Here is a 17,852-nt window from a genome sequence, read left to right as displayed (position 1 = left end):
TGGTATTCACCCTTGCGAGGGTCCCTCTAAACTTCTTCCCTGCGGGGAACTCCATAGGCAGCGAAAGAACGCAGACGGAGCAACGGACCGGTCGCTCGCTGCGACACATCATCAGGGCTAGAAGGGAATGAGATGTGAGGAGAGGAGGAGGAGGAGGACTGTGGGGTCCTTGGTGCTCTCTGAGCTGGGTGGTTTCCTTGCAGACGTTTCACAGCCCAACTAGGGAACCTCATCCGTCCAGTCGCTCAGAGAAACCCAAGAATTCCTGGGTGATTTTCAGGAGGACCAGCTCCCATTTGGGGGGTAACACTCCCCAACTGGTCCTCTGGATACTTTGGGGGAAATGAAGGCCCAGGTGTGGGCCTGTTGTCTTGTGAAAGGAGATGCCTGCCAGCCTGGCCGCAGTCAGTATATGTAATATTATATATTTTACGTTTTTAGCATATTTTTCCCTAAATAATCGTAATAAGAACAATTCTGGTTTTAATTCCATTTGTTCCTTCGTGATTTCTTCCAACCATTTTTTTTTAATTCTCCACCAATATTTTGGGGATTCTGAGCAGGACCACCACATGTGGCAGAATGTACCGTTTCTTTTTTGTTTTTACACTTCCAACATGCCGGACTCATATTGGGGTAACCTACGTTCCCCCAGAAGAAATGGGAATCCAAAAAATACTGAGTTGTGCAGAAATGGACAAATTAACCCTAGTTTTAAAGGACAAAGAATTATCAGAGTACTATATGATTTGGAAAATATTGGTATGAATGGATTGAGGAAAGACAGATTACATAGTAAACAGTAAAAGAAGTAGTAAATATGCAGTATAATGTATTAGTTGTAAATTTTGCACAAAATAATGTTACAAATGAAAAACCACAGACTGTCATTGTTGAAGGCCTTTTAATTTTTTCTATATTCGTTTTGTTTTAATTTATAAAATTAATAAAGTGTGTATCAAAAAAAAAAGAAAGAAAAATGTCTGACTTTTTTGTAAAAAAATAAAATAAACCCCCCTACTTTTTACGATGGAAACTTGCTAGGAATCTTTTGGGAAAAACAGAAGTAGGAAAAATAAAGAGAGTGGGAAGAGTCCTTTATTAAAATCTGCCCGCTGGGAAAAAGGGGCTTTCTGATTTGAGGTTCGAGAGACTAATATAACCCTCCGCCTGCCAGGTTGGCCCTCTTTAAATCCTCGACTATTACCGCCATCACGGAGCCTGGCCGTTGGAGTCGTAAGACGTGATGAACATGACAAGGACGTCATCGCACGAACGACTTGATTTTATAACTTTTTTTTTTTTTGCAGTGGTAATTAAGCGAACGCGTTGGATCGATAGTTATTTTGTTTGTATTTATTTACTAGCGGCGGGGGGGGGCTGGACTAGATGACCTCCAAGGTCCATACAGCTCTATTCTGTTCTAAATCCCTGACTGAGGGGCGGGGTTGGACTAGATGACCTCCAAGGTCCCTTCCAGCTCAATTCCATTCTAAATCCCTGCTTGAGGAGAGGGGAGATGGGCTAGATGACCTCCAAGTTCTCTTCCAGCTCAATTCCATTGTAAATCCCTGCTTGAGCGGTAGAGACTGGACTAGATGACCTCTGAGGTTCCTTTCAGCTCTGCTATGTTCTAAATCCCTGATTGAAGGGCGGGGTTGGACTAGATGACCTCCGAGTCCCCTTCCAGCTCTATTCCATTCTAAATCCCTGCTCGAGGAGAGGGGAGATGGACTAGATGACCTCCAGGGTCCCTTCCAGCTATATCCTATTCTAAATCCCTGCTTGAGGAGAGGGGAGATGGACTAGATGACCTCCAAGTCCCCTTCCAGCTCTATTCCATTCTAAATCCCTGCTCGAGGAGAGGGGAGATGGACTAGATGACCTCCAGGGTCCCTTCCAGCTATATCCTATTCTAAATCCCTGCTTGAGGAGAGGGGAGATGGACTAGATGACCTCCAGGGTCCCTTCCAGCTCTATTCTATTCTAAATCCCTGCTTTGGGTCGCAAAGAGACCAACCCACCTGAGTGGAAAAATAGAGACGTGGCTGCTTTAAAAAAAAAAAAGCTTTATTGTTTTTTTAAAAGAAAAAGGGGGGGACCTTGAACTTCTCCTCCTGCCCCCCCAAAAAAACCCTGAATGCTTTTACAGCTTTCAAGCCTGCTCTGCGTCCTGGGTGCGAGAGACGGGCTGGCGACACAGATTATTCCAAGGCTTTGCACGAGGCCGTTTCAGTCGGGGTCCCTCATCGTGGCCACTTTAAGACGGGTGGACTTCAACTCCCAGAACCCCCCATTCCACCATACCTCCTACTTCCTAGAGCGGAGAGATTGCAGAGGAAGGGATGACAAAAGAGAGGAAGCGGGCATAGAGAGTTGAAGATCTTAGCGGATCCGGCTGGGGAATTCTGGGAGTTGGAGTCCACCAGGCTTAAATCGGGGGTCTCCAACCTTGCCCCCTTTTAAGACGGGCGGACTTCGACTCCCAGAATCCCCCATTCCACCATACCTCCTCCTTCCTAGAGCGGAGAGATTGCAGAGGAAGGGATGAGAAAAGAGAGGAAGCAGGCAGAGAGAGAGAGTTGGAGATCTTAGCGAAGCTGAAGGGGGAATTCTGGGAGTCGAAAACCCATTCCCACATGCTGTGGTGGGGTTCAGATTCCCAGCTCCATCTCGCACACCCAAGTGAAGGTGCGGGAACAGATGTTGTCGTTCCACAGGGCGTCCTCTCTCATGTGGGCGCAGTCCTCGCCGCCCCCGAGGCCGTGGCCGTACCAGTGGTCTGGCTGGCCTGGGCCCCAGTCCCTAAAATGGAAGTGGGGAGAGAAAGAGAGTGGGGGGAAAGAAAGAAAAGGGAAGAGGGAGGGAGGGAGGGAAGGAGGGACGGAATGTGAGGGAGAAGTAAGGAAGGAAGAGAAAGGAAGAAACGAGAGAAAAGACAGGGCGGGAGGAAGGGTGGGAGAGAAGGAAGGAAAGAAAAGAGAGAGAGAAAGAAAGAAAATGAAAGAAAGAAAAGGGAGGGAGGGTAGACGTGAGGGAGGGAAGGAAGGAAAGAAAAAGAAAAAGGAAAGAAAGGAAGGAAGGAAAGAGAAAGAGAAAGAAAGAAAATGGAGGGAGGGTAAAAGGGAGGGAGGGAAGGAAGGAAGGAAAGAAAGAAAGAAAGAGAAAAAGAAAGGGAGGGAGGAAAGAGAGAGAGACAGAAAGAAAGAAAGAAAGAGAAAGAAAGAAAGAGATAAGAAGGAAGGAAAAAGAAAAAGAAAGAAAGAAAATAAATGGAGGGATGGAAGGAGGGAGGGTAGAAGGAAGAGAGGGAGGGAAGAAAGGGAAGAAAAACGAAGGAAAGAAGGAAAGAAAGAAAAAGGAAGGAAAGAGAAAGAAAGAAAAAGAGAAAATAAATGGAGGAGGGAGGGTAGAAGGAAGGGAAGGATGGTAAGAGAAGAAGGAAGGATGGAGGGAGGGAAGGAAGGAAGAAAAAGGAAAAAAGAAAGAAAAAGAAAGAATAAATAAATCAATCGGAGGGAGGGAGCATAGAAGGAAGGAAGGAAAGGACGGTAAGAGAAGAAGGAAGGAAGGAAGGAAGAAAGGAAGGAAGGAAGGAAGGAAGGAAGGAAGGAAGGAAGGAAGGAAGGAAGGAAAAGAAAACGGAATATCATTGAATAGCTTCTGGCACCACAAAGCAACCAACCACCTCCAACCTGATCCCACCCACCCCTCATCCCTGCATGATGGACTACAACTCCCATCGCCCCCAGCTCATCATCCCGTTCTGCTCTTCCTTTACCGGGTCCGACCTCTCTCCTCCATTTGGCTTTTCCCAGGTCTACTATCCTTAGGCTAGGCCGCCGTTGCATCCTTGGAGGCCCCTTCCCGGCCAAGCCAGGCAGGTGCATTAAAGGAGAAGCCCACCTTTAAACCCCCATTAAAGAGGGGTTTAAAAAAATATCTCCGACCGAACCCTTATTGGGGGTATTTCCCGTTGCCTCCCCCCAAAAATAGATACTATTGTTTGATCCGTGGCATAAAATAGAATAGGTGGAGGCAGTTTTATCTCTCTCTCTGGGCAGGATGAGAATTATATCTGCCGAACAAAACTCCACCCTGGCAACATGAAAGGCATCCGGCCAGTAAAATCCTCAAAACTCCATTCAGTTGCCCAAGACTCTAGCCCGCAAGGGTCCTTAAACGATGATGAGCCTACTGGTTAAAAAAAAGAGGGAGAGGACCTGTGGTGGAGGGAGGGACAGACAGACAGAGAGAGAAACAAAAAATTGACCGGACTCACTTCGGGTCAACGGTATAGGACGATCCATCCACCCACTTCCAGTCCCCGCTGCTGTCGGTCAAGCCGATCCAGGTGTTGCTCCCCAGTCTGTGGGTCTTTACGAAGGCCTGGCATGAGAAAACACAAGCCGCTTACCGCCACGGCTGAGCCCCGAATCTCCCCGTCATTAAGCAAGACAGTTCGTCAATTTGAGGGACCCTGACTCTTCTTTGACGACCTTTCTCACCATGGTCCTTAGTGAAACGACTGCCGTTGTTTGGTCAGACGGTCAGGAAAGGGGAAACAGGGACTTGTATGTCCAGGGGGTCGGATGCTCCTGGTTCAGCCAGGTTCTATGGACCCGGTAGCTATGAAGAGCAGTAGATACCTGCTAAGTTGTTATTTTTCCTTTTTTTATCCCCCCAACCATCAGCTGTTCTGCTGTCCCAGGAGATTTAGATTAGCTAAAAAGCAGGAAATGGTTGGATTTCTTGCTGAACCTTCCTAGCTTCTATTTTTCAGTGCAGGCTCAGGCAGCAGATTGCAGATAGACCCCTGAGTTGAAAAAAGTTGCCCTTTTTAAAATAAAAAAAATTCAATATTTACATATATGGTCAATTGCGAATTAATTTTATGAGTTGGCTTGCAAGCAAATTTTATGTGACAGACTCGGGTAGCCGATGGCAAAGGGATAGATCTCTGAGCGAGTATGTGATTGTGCGAGCAACTCAATCTGCCTGCCTGCTTTGCCTGCTTTGGGGTAAAAGTTGCTCTTTTTAAATAAAAAATACAATATTTACATAAATGGGGTGTTGTGAGAATTGTGTGAGTTTGCTGGCTAGCAAATTTTATGTGACAGACTCAGGTAGCTGATGGCAGAGGGATAGATCTCTGAGCGAGTATGTGATTGTGCGAGCAACTCAATCTGCCTGCCTGCTTTGCCTGCTTTGGGGTAAAAGTTGCTCTTTTTCTTAATAAAAAATTCAACAACAAGCCACGCCCAGCCAGTCACATGACTCCCATGCCGCACTCACCAATTAGGCCACACCCACAGAACCCGGTTGTTAAGAAATTTGGATCCCACCCCTGGCCCGCCAGCCTGCTTACCTTCTCGTTGGCCGAGTTGAGGATGACCAGGTGAGCTTTCTTCTCTTCGCAGTCTTTTTTGGCCTCTTCCCAGGTGCCTCTGGACAGGGTGGTCCAGTAGCAACTGGTGTGGAAGGTCAGCCACCCTCGGGGACAGCACCCGCTCATGCTCCCTGTTGCGTGGGGAGAGGGGAGAGGTCAGGGCATAGCGGAGGCCCAAAAAACAAACAAAGAGGTTGAGACGTTTGGGAGAAAAAAACAAACCCACAGAGAAGCGCAATGAAGAGGATTGAAGGCCTGGAGAGTGAAACAGGCGAAGAACGGTCGCAGGATTTGGGTTTGGCTAGCTAGTCTAGAGAAGGAGGACTTGGGTTGGGGGGGGGGCAGGATAGCAGCCTTCCGGGATTTGAGGGGCTGCCCCCAAAGTAGGAGGGGGTCCATCTATTCCCCAAAAGTACCAGAAGGCGGGAAAATGGATGGAAACTCACCAAGAGGAGAAGCAACCTGGAATTAAGGAGTAAACTTTTTGACAATTAGCAAGTGGAACGATGAATAGAATAGAATGAATAGTATAGGCAATGAATAGAATAGAATAGAATATAGAATAGAATAGAACAGAATTTAATAGAAGAGAAGAGGAGAGAGGAGAGGAGAGGAGAGGAGAGGAGAGGAGAGGAGAAGAGAAGAGAAGAGAAGAGAAGAGAAGAGAAGAGAAGAGAAGAGAAGAGAAGAGAAGAGAATGAATAGAATTGAATGAATAGAATAGACAATGAATAGAATAGAATAGAATATAGAATAGAATAGAACAGAATTTAATAGAAGAGAGGAGAGGAGAGGAGAGGAGAGGAGAGGAGAAGAGAAGAGAAGAGAAGAGAAGAGAAGAGAAGAGAAGAGAATGAATAGAATAGAATGAATAGTATAGACAATGAACAGAATAGAATAGAATATAGAATAGAATAGAACAGAATTTAATAGAAGAGAAGAGAAGAGAAGAGAGGAGAGGAGAGGAGAGGAGAGGAGAGGAGAGGAGAAGAGAAGAGAAGAGAAGAGAAGAGAAGAGAAGAGAAGAGAAGAGAAGAGAATGAATAGTATAGACAATGAACAGAATAGAATAGAATATAGAATAGAACAGAACAGAACAGAATTTAATAGAAGAGAAGAGAGGAGAGGAGAGGAGAGGAGAGGAGAAGAGAAGAGAAGAGAAGAGAAGAGAAGAGAAGAAGAGAAGAGAAGAGAAGAGAAGAGAAGAGAAGAGAATGAATAGTATAGACAATGAACAGAATAGAATAGAATATAGAATAGAATAGAACAGAATTTAATAGAAGAGAAGAGAAGAGAAGAGAGGAGAGGAGAGGAGAGGAGAGGAGAAGAGAAGAGAAGAGAAGAGAAGAGAAGAGAAGAGAAGAGAAGAGAAGAGAAGAGAAGAGAAGAGAAGAGAAGAGAAGAGAAGAGAATGAATAGTATAGACAATGAACAGAATAGAATAGAATATAGAATAGAATAGAACAGAATTTAATAGAAGAGAAGAGAAGAGAAGAGAGGAGAGGAGAGGAGAGGAGAAGAGAAGAGAAGAGAAGAGAAGAGAAGAGAAGAGAAGAGAAGAGAAGAGAAGAGAAGAGAATGAATAGAATAGAATGAATAGTATAGACAATGAACAGAATAGAATAGAATATAGAATAGAATAGAACAGAATTTAATAGAAGAGAAGAGAAGAGAAGAGAAGAGAAGAGAAGAGAGAGGAGAGGAGAGGAGAGGAGAGGAGAGGAGAAGAGAAGAGAAGAGAAGAGAAGAGAAGAGAAGAGAAGAGAAGAGAATGAATAGAATTGAATGAATAGTATAGACAATGAACAGAATAGAATAGAATATAGAATAGAATAGAACAGAATTTAATAGAAGAGAAGAGAAGAGAAGAGAAGAGAAGAGAAGAGAAGAGAAGAGAAGAGAAGAGAATGAATAGAATTGAATGAATAGTATAGAAAATGAATAGAACAGAATTTAATAGAATGAATAGAATAGAATGAATAGTATAGACAATGAATAGAATAGAATAGAATATAGAATAGAATAGAATTTAATAGAAGAGAAGAGAAGAGAAGAGAAGAGAAGAGAAGAGAAGAGAAGAGAAGAGAAGAGAAGAGAATGAATAGAATTGAATGAATAGTATAGAAAATGAATAGAATAGAATAGATAGAATAGAATAGAATAGAATGAATAGACTAAAATGAATAGAATCAATAGAATAGAATAGAATTAATAGAATAGAATGAATAAAATAGAATAGAATTAATAGAATAGAATGAATGGAATAGAATAGAATGAATAGAATAGAATTAATAAAATAGAATAGAATGAATAGAATAGAATGAATAGAATAGAATGAATAAAATAAAATAGAATAGAATTAATAGAATAGATAATAGAATAGAACAGAATAAAGAATAGGAAAGAATAGAATACAGAATAGGAGAATAGACTAGAATAGAATTAAGAACAGAATAGATTTAAGAAAAGAAAAGAAAAGAAAAAAGAAAGCCTTCAAGAAGAGACTGGACTGCCATTTGTCAGGAATGGCATAGGGGCTCCTGCTTGGATGCGGGGTTGGACTAGATGACCTACAAGGTTCCTTCCAATTCTGTTAATCTGTAATCTTTTGAGAATAGAGTGCAGAATATCAATAGAATAGAATTAAGAATAGAACAGAAAAGAAATAATAATAGGAGGGAAGGGAAGGGAAGGGAAGAGAAGAGAAGAGAAGAGAAGAGAAGAGAAGAGAAGAGAAGAGAAGAGAAGAGGAGGCAAGATAGAAATAGAATAGAGATAAAGACGGAATTCTTTATTGGCCAAGTGTGATTGGACACACAAGGAATTTTTCTTTGGTGCAGAAACTCTCGGTGTCCTTACGACAACGAAGTGATAGGTCTTAGATAATAGATCGTAGTTGCAATCACTCATCATAAGGTACAACAAGTGATAATATTAAATACCAGTCGGAGGTAGCATTCATTCATTCATTCATTCATTCATTCATTCATTCATTCATTCATCCATTCATTCATTCATTCAGGTTTTTGTAGTGTGTATCAGAGCAGCAGCGACCCCGTGAGAGCTGCCTGCAATGAAATTTCATTTTAAGGTATGCCGACTGGTGCCCGTTCCAAGGGACCATAAAGTTACTCTAAGTATAAATTCTAAGTCTAACCTAGTAGGAAAGAAGACAAGACAAGGAAGAGGAGAGCAATGCAGCCTTACTACACGCGTAACTATTTTTTAGGCCTAAAACAGTCATGTGTGAATTGGGTTCAGCGGAGTAAGGGCAGGGACTGTGGGAGGGACGACTTAATTGCTTTTGGCAGGTAATGCCCTATAGCAGTGGCATGCACAGTAAAATATAGACAACTAGCTGGATCCCTGTGTGCGTCGCTACGAAATTAGGTGGTGGGGCTTAGTTTTGGGGGAGGAAAATAAGGAGAGGAAAAAAAATCTGCCTCCGCATCCCTTCTTAGCATCCATCGTTATTCATCTGGCTAGCGTCCTGTCAGTGTGTGAAGAGAGGGGAGGGCTGCTTGGAAACTGAAGCAGTATTTGCCGTGTGAGCAAGGAGGAGACATCAAGGAGCCTGGGCGTGGCTTAGCTCAACTGTACTGGACTGAAGCTGCTTGGTGCTGCTGTGAAAGTAAAACTGAAAGTCCTCCGCTTGTGTTTTGCATTTGGAAGATGTTTCTTTTCAGGTGGGGAGGGGGAGTAGAACCCCTTAGCATCAGAGCGTGTTAATAATAATAATATAGGAAATACTCTAAATGCTCTGAGGGTCATTTGGAAAAAAAACCCCTTTCTTAGTGAGCCCACAGAAGCCAAGAGGAGCATACATACCAAATTTCAAATTTGTAAGCTTTATGGTTCTGGAGATTTTGTTTTTATATGGACGATAGAAGGTAGATAGATAGATAGATAGATAGATAGATGATAGATAGATGATCTATCTGTCTATCATAGAGGCAAAGATAGATAGATGATAGATAGATAGATAGATAGATAGATAGATAGATAGATAGATAGATAGATAGATAGATAGATAGATAGATAGATAGATAGATAAATAGATAGATAGAAGATAGATAGATGATAGGGGATAGATAGAGGATAGATAGAAGATAGATGATAGATAGAAAGATGATAGAAGATAGAGGATAGATAGAGGATAGAGGATAGATAGAGGATAGATAGAAGATAGATGATAGATAGAAAGATGATAGAAGATAGATAGATGATAGATAGATGATCTATCTGTCTATCATAGAGGCATAGATAGATAGATAGATAGATAGATAGATAGATAGATAGATAGATAGATAGATAGATAGATAGATAGATGACAGATAGATGATAGGGGATAGATAGAGGATAGATAGAAGATAGATGATAGATAGAAAGATGATAGAAGATAGAGGATAGATAGAGGATAGAGGATAGATAGAGGATAGATAGAAGATAGATGATAGATAGAAAGATGATAGAAGATAGATAGATGATAGATAGATGATCTATCTGTCTATCATAGAGGCATAGATAGATAGATAGATAGATAGATAGATAGATAGATAGATAGACAGACAGACAGACAGACAAATGATAGAAGTTATAAATAGAAGAGATAGATGGACGGACAGAAAGAGAAGATAGATAGATAGATAGAAGATAAAGAGATATAGAAGATAAAGAGAATAAAGAATACAAGAGGGGGGAGGGGAGGAAAAAATAAGAGAAGAGATGAAGAGAAGAACAGATGAGAAAAGAGAAGAAATGAAGGGGAAGGGAGGGGAGAGGGAAGAGAAGAAGAGAGGAGAGGAATCATAAAATAAAGACCATCCGGGCCGGTCTGATTTTTTACCGTTGCTCTTCAGTTCGATAATTTCGCAGTGCAAAGACCTGGAATTCTTTTCCAGCATGACCATCTGAGTCTGGGTGATATGGAGCACTGGAAGAAGAAGAAGGAGAAGAGCTGGAAATAGAAAGAAGATTTACCCAAACACACACGCACACACACACACACACACGCACGGGGCAGCATCCCAGGAGGAAAAACCGAAGCCCCTCCCCTATCCATCCAAGACCATCCTCCCCCCCCCACCCCCGCTTGCCCTGATCCCCTCCCCATCACCATCTCAGACCACAAAAAGAGTACTTTTAAAATGGCGGCGGTCCATTGTTGTCCAAAGTCGACAACTGGAAGGTGCGGGTGGGCTTCAACTCCCAGAATCTCCCCCCCCCCACACACACACACACGCCCTCCCCAGCTTCCGATGGCCAAGTTTGAAAAACACCGTTTTTATTAATCAGGGCGGTCGAATAAACCACTAAGGCCTCTGATTCAGAGGTGGCTACTTTCATAAGCATCAGCAGCTCCCTTCATCGGGGGCATGCTGGCTGGGGGAATTCTGGGAAGATTATGGGGAATTCTGGGAGTTGAAGTCCCATCCCCCCGCATAAGCTTCCAGTGGCCAAGTTTGAAAAACACCGTTTTTATTAATCAGGGCGGTCGAATAAACCACTAAAGCCTCTGATTCAGAGGTGGCTACTTTCATAAGCATCAGCAGTTCCCTTCATCGGGGGGCATGCTGGCTGGGGGAATTCTGGGAAGATTCTGGGGAATTCTGGGAGTTGAAGTCCCATCCCCCGCATAAGCTTCCAGTGGCCAAGTTTGAAAAACACCGTTTTTATTAATCAGGGCGGTCGAATAAACCACTAAGCCTCTGATTCAGAGGTGGCTACTTTCATAAGCATCAGCAGCTCCCTTCATCGGGGGCATGCTGGCTGGGGAATTCTGGGAAGATTCTGGGGGAATTCTGGGAGTTGAAGTCCCCCCCAAGCTTCCAGTGGCCAAGTTTGAAAAACAACGTGTTAATTGATGGCTTAAAACACACACACACACACACACACATACACTAAGGCATTTGGTTCGGAAGTGGGTGCTTTAATGAGAAGCTGCGACCGCAACAGCTCCCTTTATTGGTGCTTGGTGAGACTAGGCTGATGGAGGGGATTATATTGGGGAGGGGGAAAAGGTGTGTGTGGGGGGAGACAGGTTGCCTGGGGCGGTCACAGGTGCCAGGGGAGCTGGCTCATGAAAGCAGCTGCCTTTTAATTATTTTTTTAAAAAAGTTGCTAGCATCCTCTCCCAGAAACCTCCTGACTTTGAAAGCAGCGGTTGCGTCCCCGGGATTGTGACACTGGAGGAAGACAACAGTGAGAGCCTCCCTTATTCCTATATAGGGACCCTAAGTCTCTCTCTCTCTCTCACACACACACACACACACATACAACTGCACCCCAGCTGACCGTGCAACATCCGATCGACCTCCTTTTCCAACATTTTCTTCAGCTCCTCCAGTCTCCCCTCAGTGCTGTTCCCTTAAAGGGGACAAGAAAGAGGGTCCGGTTGGAGTGGGGTGGGCGGCCCATTCCCACGGTCCCTGAACCGAGAAGGAGGACCCCTCCTCCCTTGGCAGAAATCACACCCCTCCTTATGACCCTCCCCAAGAGAAAGCTGGCCCCATCCAACGCCCCCCACGCCAGTGGATTCCATATCCCACCTGGGAAAGTGTAGCCCTAGGGATGGGATGCTACCATAGCTCTGAAAAACACCTGCTAAGTTTCTATTTTTCCTTTTTTTCCTTCCCCGAACATCATCCGTTCTGCTGTGCTGGGAGATTTAGATTCGCTACAAAGCAGGAAATTTGTTGGATTTCTCGCTTTCTAGCTAATCTAAAAGCAGAGCTGAACCTCCCTTAGGACCGAAGCTTCTATTTTTCAGTGCAGACTCAGGTAGCAGATGGCAGAAAGATAGATCTCTGAATGAATCTGTGATTCTGCGAGCAACTCAATCTGCCAGCCTGCTCTGCCTGATCTTGGGTAAAAGTTGCTCTTTTTAAAAAAAAAAAAAAAATATTTACACTATTTACATACAAGCCATGACCAGTCGGTCACATGACCGTCAAGCCGCACCCACCAATTAGGCCACGCCCACAGAACCGGTGGTGAAGAAATTTGAATCCCACCCCTGTGTCGCTGGGGGCGGGGCGGGAGAAGGAAAGGGTGGCGGGGGGGGGGCTTGCATGCTGCTTCTGTCCCCTCCCCCTCCTCTCCCGCTCCTTACTTTTGGTTTTGAGGCTGCTGAGCTGCTGCTTAATCCTCTGAGTAATATTCTCCACGCCTGCCTGAGTTCCTTGGAGACTTTTGCTGAACTGAAAATCTGGAGTAAAGAGAGGAAAGGAGGAAGCAAATCTGAGGGAGTGGGGTGACTGTGCGGCAGGGCTTCGTTTTGGGGGGAGGAAAACCAGGAGGGGAATAAATTCTGCCTCCGCCTCCCAGCATTCATCTAGCTAGCGTCCTCTCAAGCGTGGGAGAGGGTGGAGGGCTCTTTGGAAACTGAAAGAGTATTTGGTGGGCGAGCAAGAAGGAGACAGCAAGGAGCCCGGGGCGTGGCTTAGCTCAACGGCAGTTGGGACAGATTGATTTTCAGGCAGAGAGCAAGAGAGTGGAAGGCTGTTCGGAAACTGAAAGAGTATTTGCTGGGCAAGCAAGAAGGAGACAGCAAGGAGCCCGAGGCGTGGCTTAGCTCAACTGCAGTTGGAACAGTTTTTTTTTTTTTTTAGGCAGAGAGCGAGAGAGTAGAGGGCTGTTTGGAAACTTAAACAGTGTTTGCTGCGTGAGCAAGAAGGAGACAGCAAGGAGCCTGGGCGTGGCTTAGCTCAACTGTTCTGTACTAAAGCTGGTTGGCTGCTATGAAACTGAAACTCCTCTCCTCTGCTTGTGTTTTGCCTTTGGAAGAGATTTCTTTTCAGGTGGGGAGTAGAACTCCTTAGCATCAGAGCATAACAACAACAACAACAATAATAATGATAATAATAATAATAAATATAGGAAATACTAATGCTCTGATGGTCATTTAGAAAAATCCTTTGTTAGTGAGCCTGTGCTGGTTAAACAGTATATATATATATAGTTGGGAATGGGAGCTGTCCCCTTAAGGGAATGCTTCACGGGAAATGTAGTTAATGCCTCATGGGAGATGTAGTTCATGTCATGTGGTCACCTCTGTAATCCTGATTGGTCACTGAATTGACTTTGTTCACTCACGCCTGGACCCAGCAGCGTGTTGGAGCTTCCTTTGCGGTATCATTATGGGATGAAGATAACCATATTTTCACACTATGAAGTCATCTATGCAAAGATCCGGACGTTAGATGAATCTCGACGTAACCGTGAGTTATACCTTGAGGATGCCTTATGATCCAACCAAGAAACGTTGTATGGAAGCCTCGGTAGAGTTTATCTAACTGTTTTTGTATTCAGCAATTTAAAAACAGAACAGAGGCCCCTAGAAGCTAAGAGGAACATCCGTGCCCAATTTCAAGTCCGTAGGCTTGACGGTTCTGGAGATTTTATGATGATGCATTTCACTCTTATACAGAGAGATTCCTACAACACCTGAAACCCAGGTTAAACAAAACAACAACCCACAGCAGTTGTTTGAATATATTGCCATCCCATAGGTGACTGCAATTTGGGCTTCCCACATGGACCAATCTACGTTTTCCTTCTTCAAATCCACTGTCAATTAGGACGGAAACTACGGGTTCGATTATGATTGTAATTCAAGGACTACTTATAGGTGGGGTTGGACTAGATGATGTGCTTTGGCCGATTCCTACAACACCCAATACTCAGATTAAAACCCAAAACACAACGATTGTCTCCGTTGAGAACCATCCCAGCAGCTTTGGGGTTTTCACATGGACCAACCCACATTCCTCTTGTCCCGTTGACTTCCTGCCTTGCGACACTCCTTCTCCCACTTCCCCTCCTCCCTTAGGGCCTTTCCCAAGCCAGGTGTCTTGGCTTCGTCCTCACCTTGAATGCCCAGGATGCTGACCGAGAGGATGAGCGCACCGCTGAACACCATTAAGACCAGAAGGAGCCGGCTGGTGGAACAGAAACGTTGCAGGAGCGGCTTCGACAATGGGAAGTCTGTGCGGGAAGAGAAGGTTGTCCTGAAGACACAACACACACACACACCTACCCATCCTTCGAGGATCAAAAATGGACATTTGCAGGGTGGGTGTGTGGGTTGGGGTCAGAGGAACAAGGTGCGAGAATCTCTAAGACGTCCTGCCACCCTGGGTTCCACCCCACCAACGGGTGGTGAAATGCTTCCAGCTCGCCGAGTTTCGTGCCGATGATCAGCTTATCCTGTCCTTTTATTTCCCCCAATTTTTTATTTTTTATTTCAATCTACATATAACAACGATACATTAACAGCGTGGCATCCGTATATCATACATCTCTGCTTGCCTTCTACTCCTATTCGTTCATACTTCTTCAATATTTATTTTCAACCTTACTCTCTCCAAACGCCCACCGCCCTCTCAATTAAAACGGCACCTGATAATTCCATGATTCAATTTTCTCCCCGTTTTCATTGTATTTATTTTTTAAATGAAAAGTTCCCATTTGGCAAGCCACGTGGTTCCAGGTTTCGCCTCTCGATGCAAACATGACTATGGTTACCTATTCATTTTATTTGCTTAATTTCCTATTGCATCACCCTTGTCATTATTAAATATTAAGCTCATCTTATCCAGTCCCCGTTCATGTTTTCGTATCTTATTTTACAATATTAGCTAAAATCCTCGCCTCAGTTCTAGTTTCCTGTCCTGCTTTGTAGCTCATTTCAATCGCGCCATGTAGCTGATTTATCTCGCCAAACCAATCGTGAAACCGGCGGACTCCCCCACCCACGCCCCACTGCCCCCACCCCCACGGTGTAGGATTCGAATCTGCTTCCGAGTACCTTTTTCGAAGTGCGTTTCGTACTCCTTCTCAACATTGGCCGGCTGGTAGTTCTCGTACGTCTCGGACGGCATGGGGGCCTCGGAAGCGTCCATGCTGGGAGAAAGGGGCAGAAGTGGGTCGGTGGATGGGAGGGAGGGTGGGTGGGAGAAATTGTAGTGGGGGTGGGACAGGCAGATCATCAGACTTGGAAGGGACCTTGGAGGTCATCCAGTCCAACCCCATACAGAATAGAATAATAGAATAGAATGTAGAATAGAACAGAATAGAAATAAGAATAGAATATAGAAATAAGAATAGAATAGAATAGAATAGAATAGAATAGAATAGAATAGAATAGAATAGAATAGAATAGAATAGAATAGGTAACAGATAATCAGAGTTGGAAGGGACCTTGTAGGTCATCTAGTCCAACCGCCCCACCCTCAAATACTGGAAGACTGTTCTCCTATCCTCCTGCCCTGGTCCTTTTGTTCATGAAAATCAGATTAAAGTTAGATTAACAGAGTTGGAAGGGACCTTGGAGGTCATCTAGTCCAACCCCGCCCCTCAAATATTGGAAGATAGCTCTCCTGTCTCCCCTGGTCCTTCTCTTCCGTAGACTAGTCAGGCCCAGTTCCTGCAACCGTTCATCAAATGTTTTAGTTTCCAGTCCCCTCATCATCCTGGTTGCTCTTCTCTGCACTTTTTCTAGAGCGTCAACAATCTTTTTTTACAGTGCGGTGACCAAAACTGGATGCAGTACTCCAGGGGTGGCCTTACTAAGGCTTTACAGAGGGGTATTAGTACTTGATCTAGATTGTATCCTTCTGTTAATACAACTTAGGATTGCATTAACTTTTTTGGCTGCAGCTGCACATGGCTGGCTCCTCTTTAGCTGGTTGTCCACTAAGACTCCCAAGATCCCTCTCACTGTCCCTGCTATTGAGCCTGGTTTCACCCAGTCTATATGTGTCCTTTTGGTTTTTCTTGCCTCAGTGTAGGACTTTACTTTTCTCTACATCGAATTTCATTTTGTTAGATACGGTCCAGGGTTCAAGTCTGTCAAGATCCCTCTGGATCTTGAGCTCATCTTCTTGGGTGTTGGCTATTCCTGCCAGCTCAGTATCATCTGCAAATGTGGTCAGTTCCCCTTCTATTCCCTCCTCTAAGTCGTTAATGAAGATATTGAGGAGTCCTGGGCCCAAGAGGCAACCTTGTGGCACCCCACTGCTTACTTCCCTCCATGTAGACTTAGACCCATTAAGGACTACTCGTTGAGTAGGGTTTGCCAGCCAGTTGCGAGTCCATCTAGTGGTGGTGCTATCTGTTCCACCTTTTTCTAGCTTACTAAGAAGTAGGTTGTGGTCTACTTTGTCGAATGCCTTGCTGAAATCTAAATATGTTATGTCCACAGTACTAACTAGTGCATACAAAACATTTGCTTGACCAATACTTGAATACAACTCATCAGTCTGGAACCCGCATTATGTATCTGATATTAACGCAGTTGAGAAAGTCCAGAAATATTTCACAAGAAGAGTTCTCCACTCCTCTACTCGTTGCAGAAGACCTTATGCCACCAGACTCGAAATTCTAGACCTAGAAAACCTTGAATTACACCGTCTTCCCCCACCCCCCGAAAGAAGAGGAAGGCAGGACAACCGAATTTAGAATAACAAGAGTGGGAAGGGACCTTGGAGGTCATTTAGTCCAACCCCGCACAGGACCGGAAGCAACGGGGTGGGGGGGGGAAGGGAAGCAACTGGAACTAAGGAGAAACTTCCTAACAGGGAGGAGAATTAACCCGTGGAACTGCTGGCCACCAGAAAGTATGGGCTGCTGCTTCCATCCGGGGAGGCTTTTAGGAAGAGATCGGGCCTCCATTTCTCCAGAGCCTCCTGCTTCAGCAGGGGGTTGGACTACATGACCTCCAAGGTCCCTTCCGACTCCGTGATTCCGTGATTCGCCCCGCGGTGCGTCTCTCTTTGGGACTCGGGGATTGGGGGGGGAGGGGGAGGAAGGCCCTGACCACATCCTGGCTACTCACTTGACCACGGAAGTTGCCATGGTGCCCCGTTCCCACTTCTCTTTCCTCCGTGGCACCTGCAGGCCACACCTGCCAACCGTGGTTAGGCGACTGTCCCGGGCAAAGTTTGGGCCCAGCAACGGTTCGGCACTATAAGCTTCTCCGAAAGTAGGACTGGCCTCAGCAGGAGGGACCAGCCTGCAGGAATAAGCAATGGGGCCACGTTTGTCCTTCCCTCTCCCCACGGGACCTTTGCTCTGTCAATATTATTTCGTTCCAGTGTGTACAATTTGCCAAAATTAAAAAATAAACACACACTGTAAATTGGAAGCAGCTCGGTGTTTCACAACCTTTCGTGGCTTGAAGTTGGCTGGACTTCAACTCCCAGAATTCCCCCAGCCAGAATTCCGGGAGTGGAAATCCACCCATCTTCAAGTGGCAAAGGTTGAGAAAGATCCCCTTAGAAGTGGGGGCATTAGGAAAGGCAGGATAGAAGGGAGGGGAGGAAGGGAGGAGAGAGAAAGGAAGGGAAGGGAAGTGAAGGAATAAAAAAGGAAGGAAGGAAGGAAGGAAGGAAGGAAGGAAGGAAGGAAGGAAGGAAGGAAGGAAAGAAGGAAGGACGGAGAGAGAAAGGAAAGAAAGAAGGAA

At 44.9% G+C, this 17,852-nt stretch overlaps 1 protein-coding gene across 1 annotated transcript; it reads right to left on the bottom strand.

Moving 5' to 3' along the window:
* Positions 1-2,057: 2,057 nt before the first annotated feature.
* LOC113451818 (asialoglycoprotein receptor 1-like) lies at positions 2,058-17,386 on the bottom strand. Its single transcript, XM_026723209.2, has 9 exons — positions 17,226-17,386; positions 15,198-15,292; positions 14,258-14,374; positions 12,501-12,596; positions 11,684-11,755; positions 10,236-10,322; positions 5,369-5,520; positions 4,283-4,389; positions 2,058-2,805 (listed from the first exon to the last, which is right to left on the bottom strand). Exons 1-9 carry the CDS (start codon positions 17,243-17,245, stop codon positions 2,655-2,657), a joined length of 897 nt encoding a protein of 298 aa, XP_026578994.2. The 5' UTR covers positions 17,246-17,386; the 3' UTR covers positions 2,058-2,654.
* Positions 17,387-17,852: the final 466 nt, after the last annotated feature.

The sequence above is a fragment of the Pseudonaja textilis genome, chromosome Z (assembly GCF_049901715.1).
Source record: "Pseudonaja textilis isolate UNSWEBS1 chromosome Z, rPseTex1.2, whole genome shotgun sequence".
NCBI lineage: Eukaryota > Metazoa > Chordata > Lepidosauria > Squamata > Elapidae > Pseudonaja > Pseudonaja textilis.
Note: the sequence above shows the minus strand (reverse complement) of the source record. Positions and strands in the feature narration are given on the sequence as shown.

Bases quoted from the DNA above. Each gene is read 5' to 3' on its own strand.
- LOC113451818 (XM_026723209.2), bottom strand. From the start codon at position 17,245: ATGGCAACTTCCGTGGTCAA. The intron at 5,521-10,235 runs GTAAAAAATCAG...CCCACGCAACAG, and splicing joins TATCGAACTGAAGAGCAACG to GGAGCATGAGCGGGTGCTGT. The intron at 2,806-4,282 runs GTGAGTCCGGTC...CTTCCATTTTAG, and splicing joins TCCTATACCGTTGACCCGAA to GGACTGGGGCCCAGGCCAGC.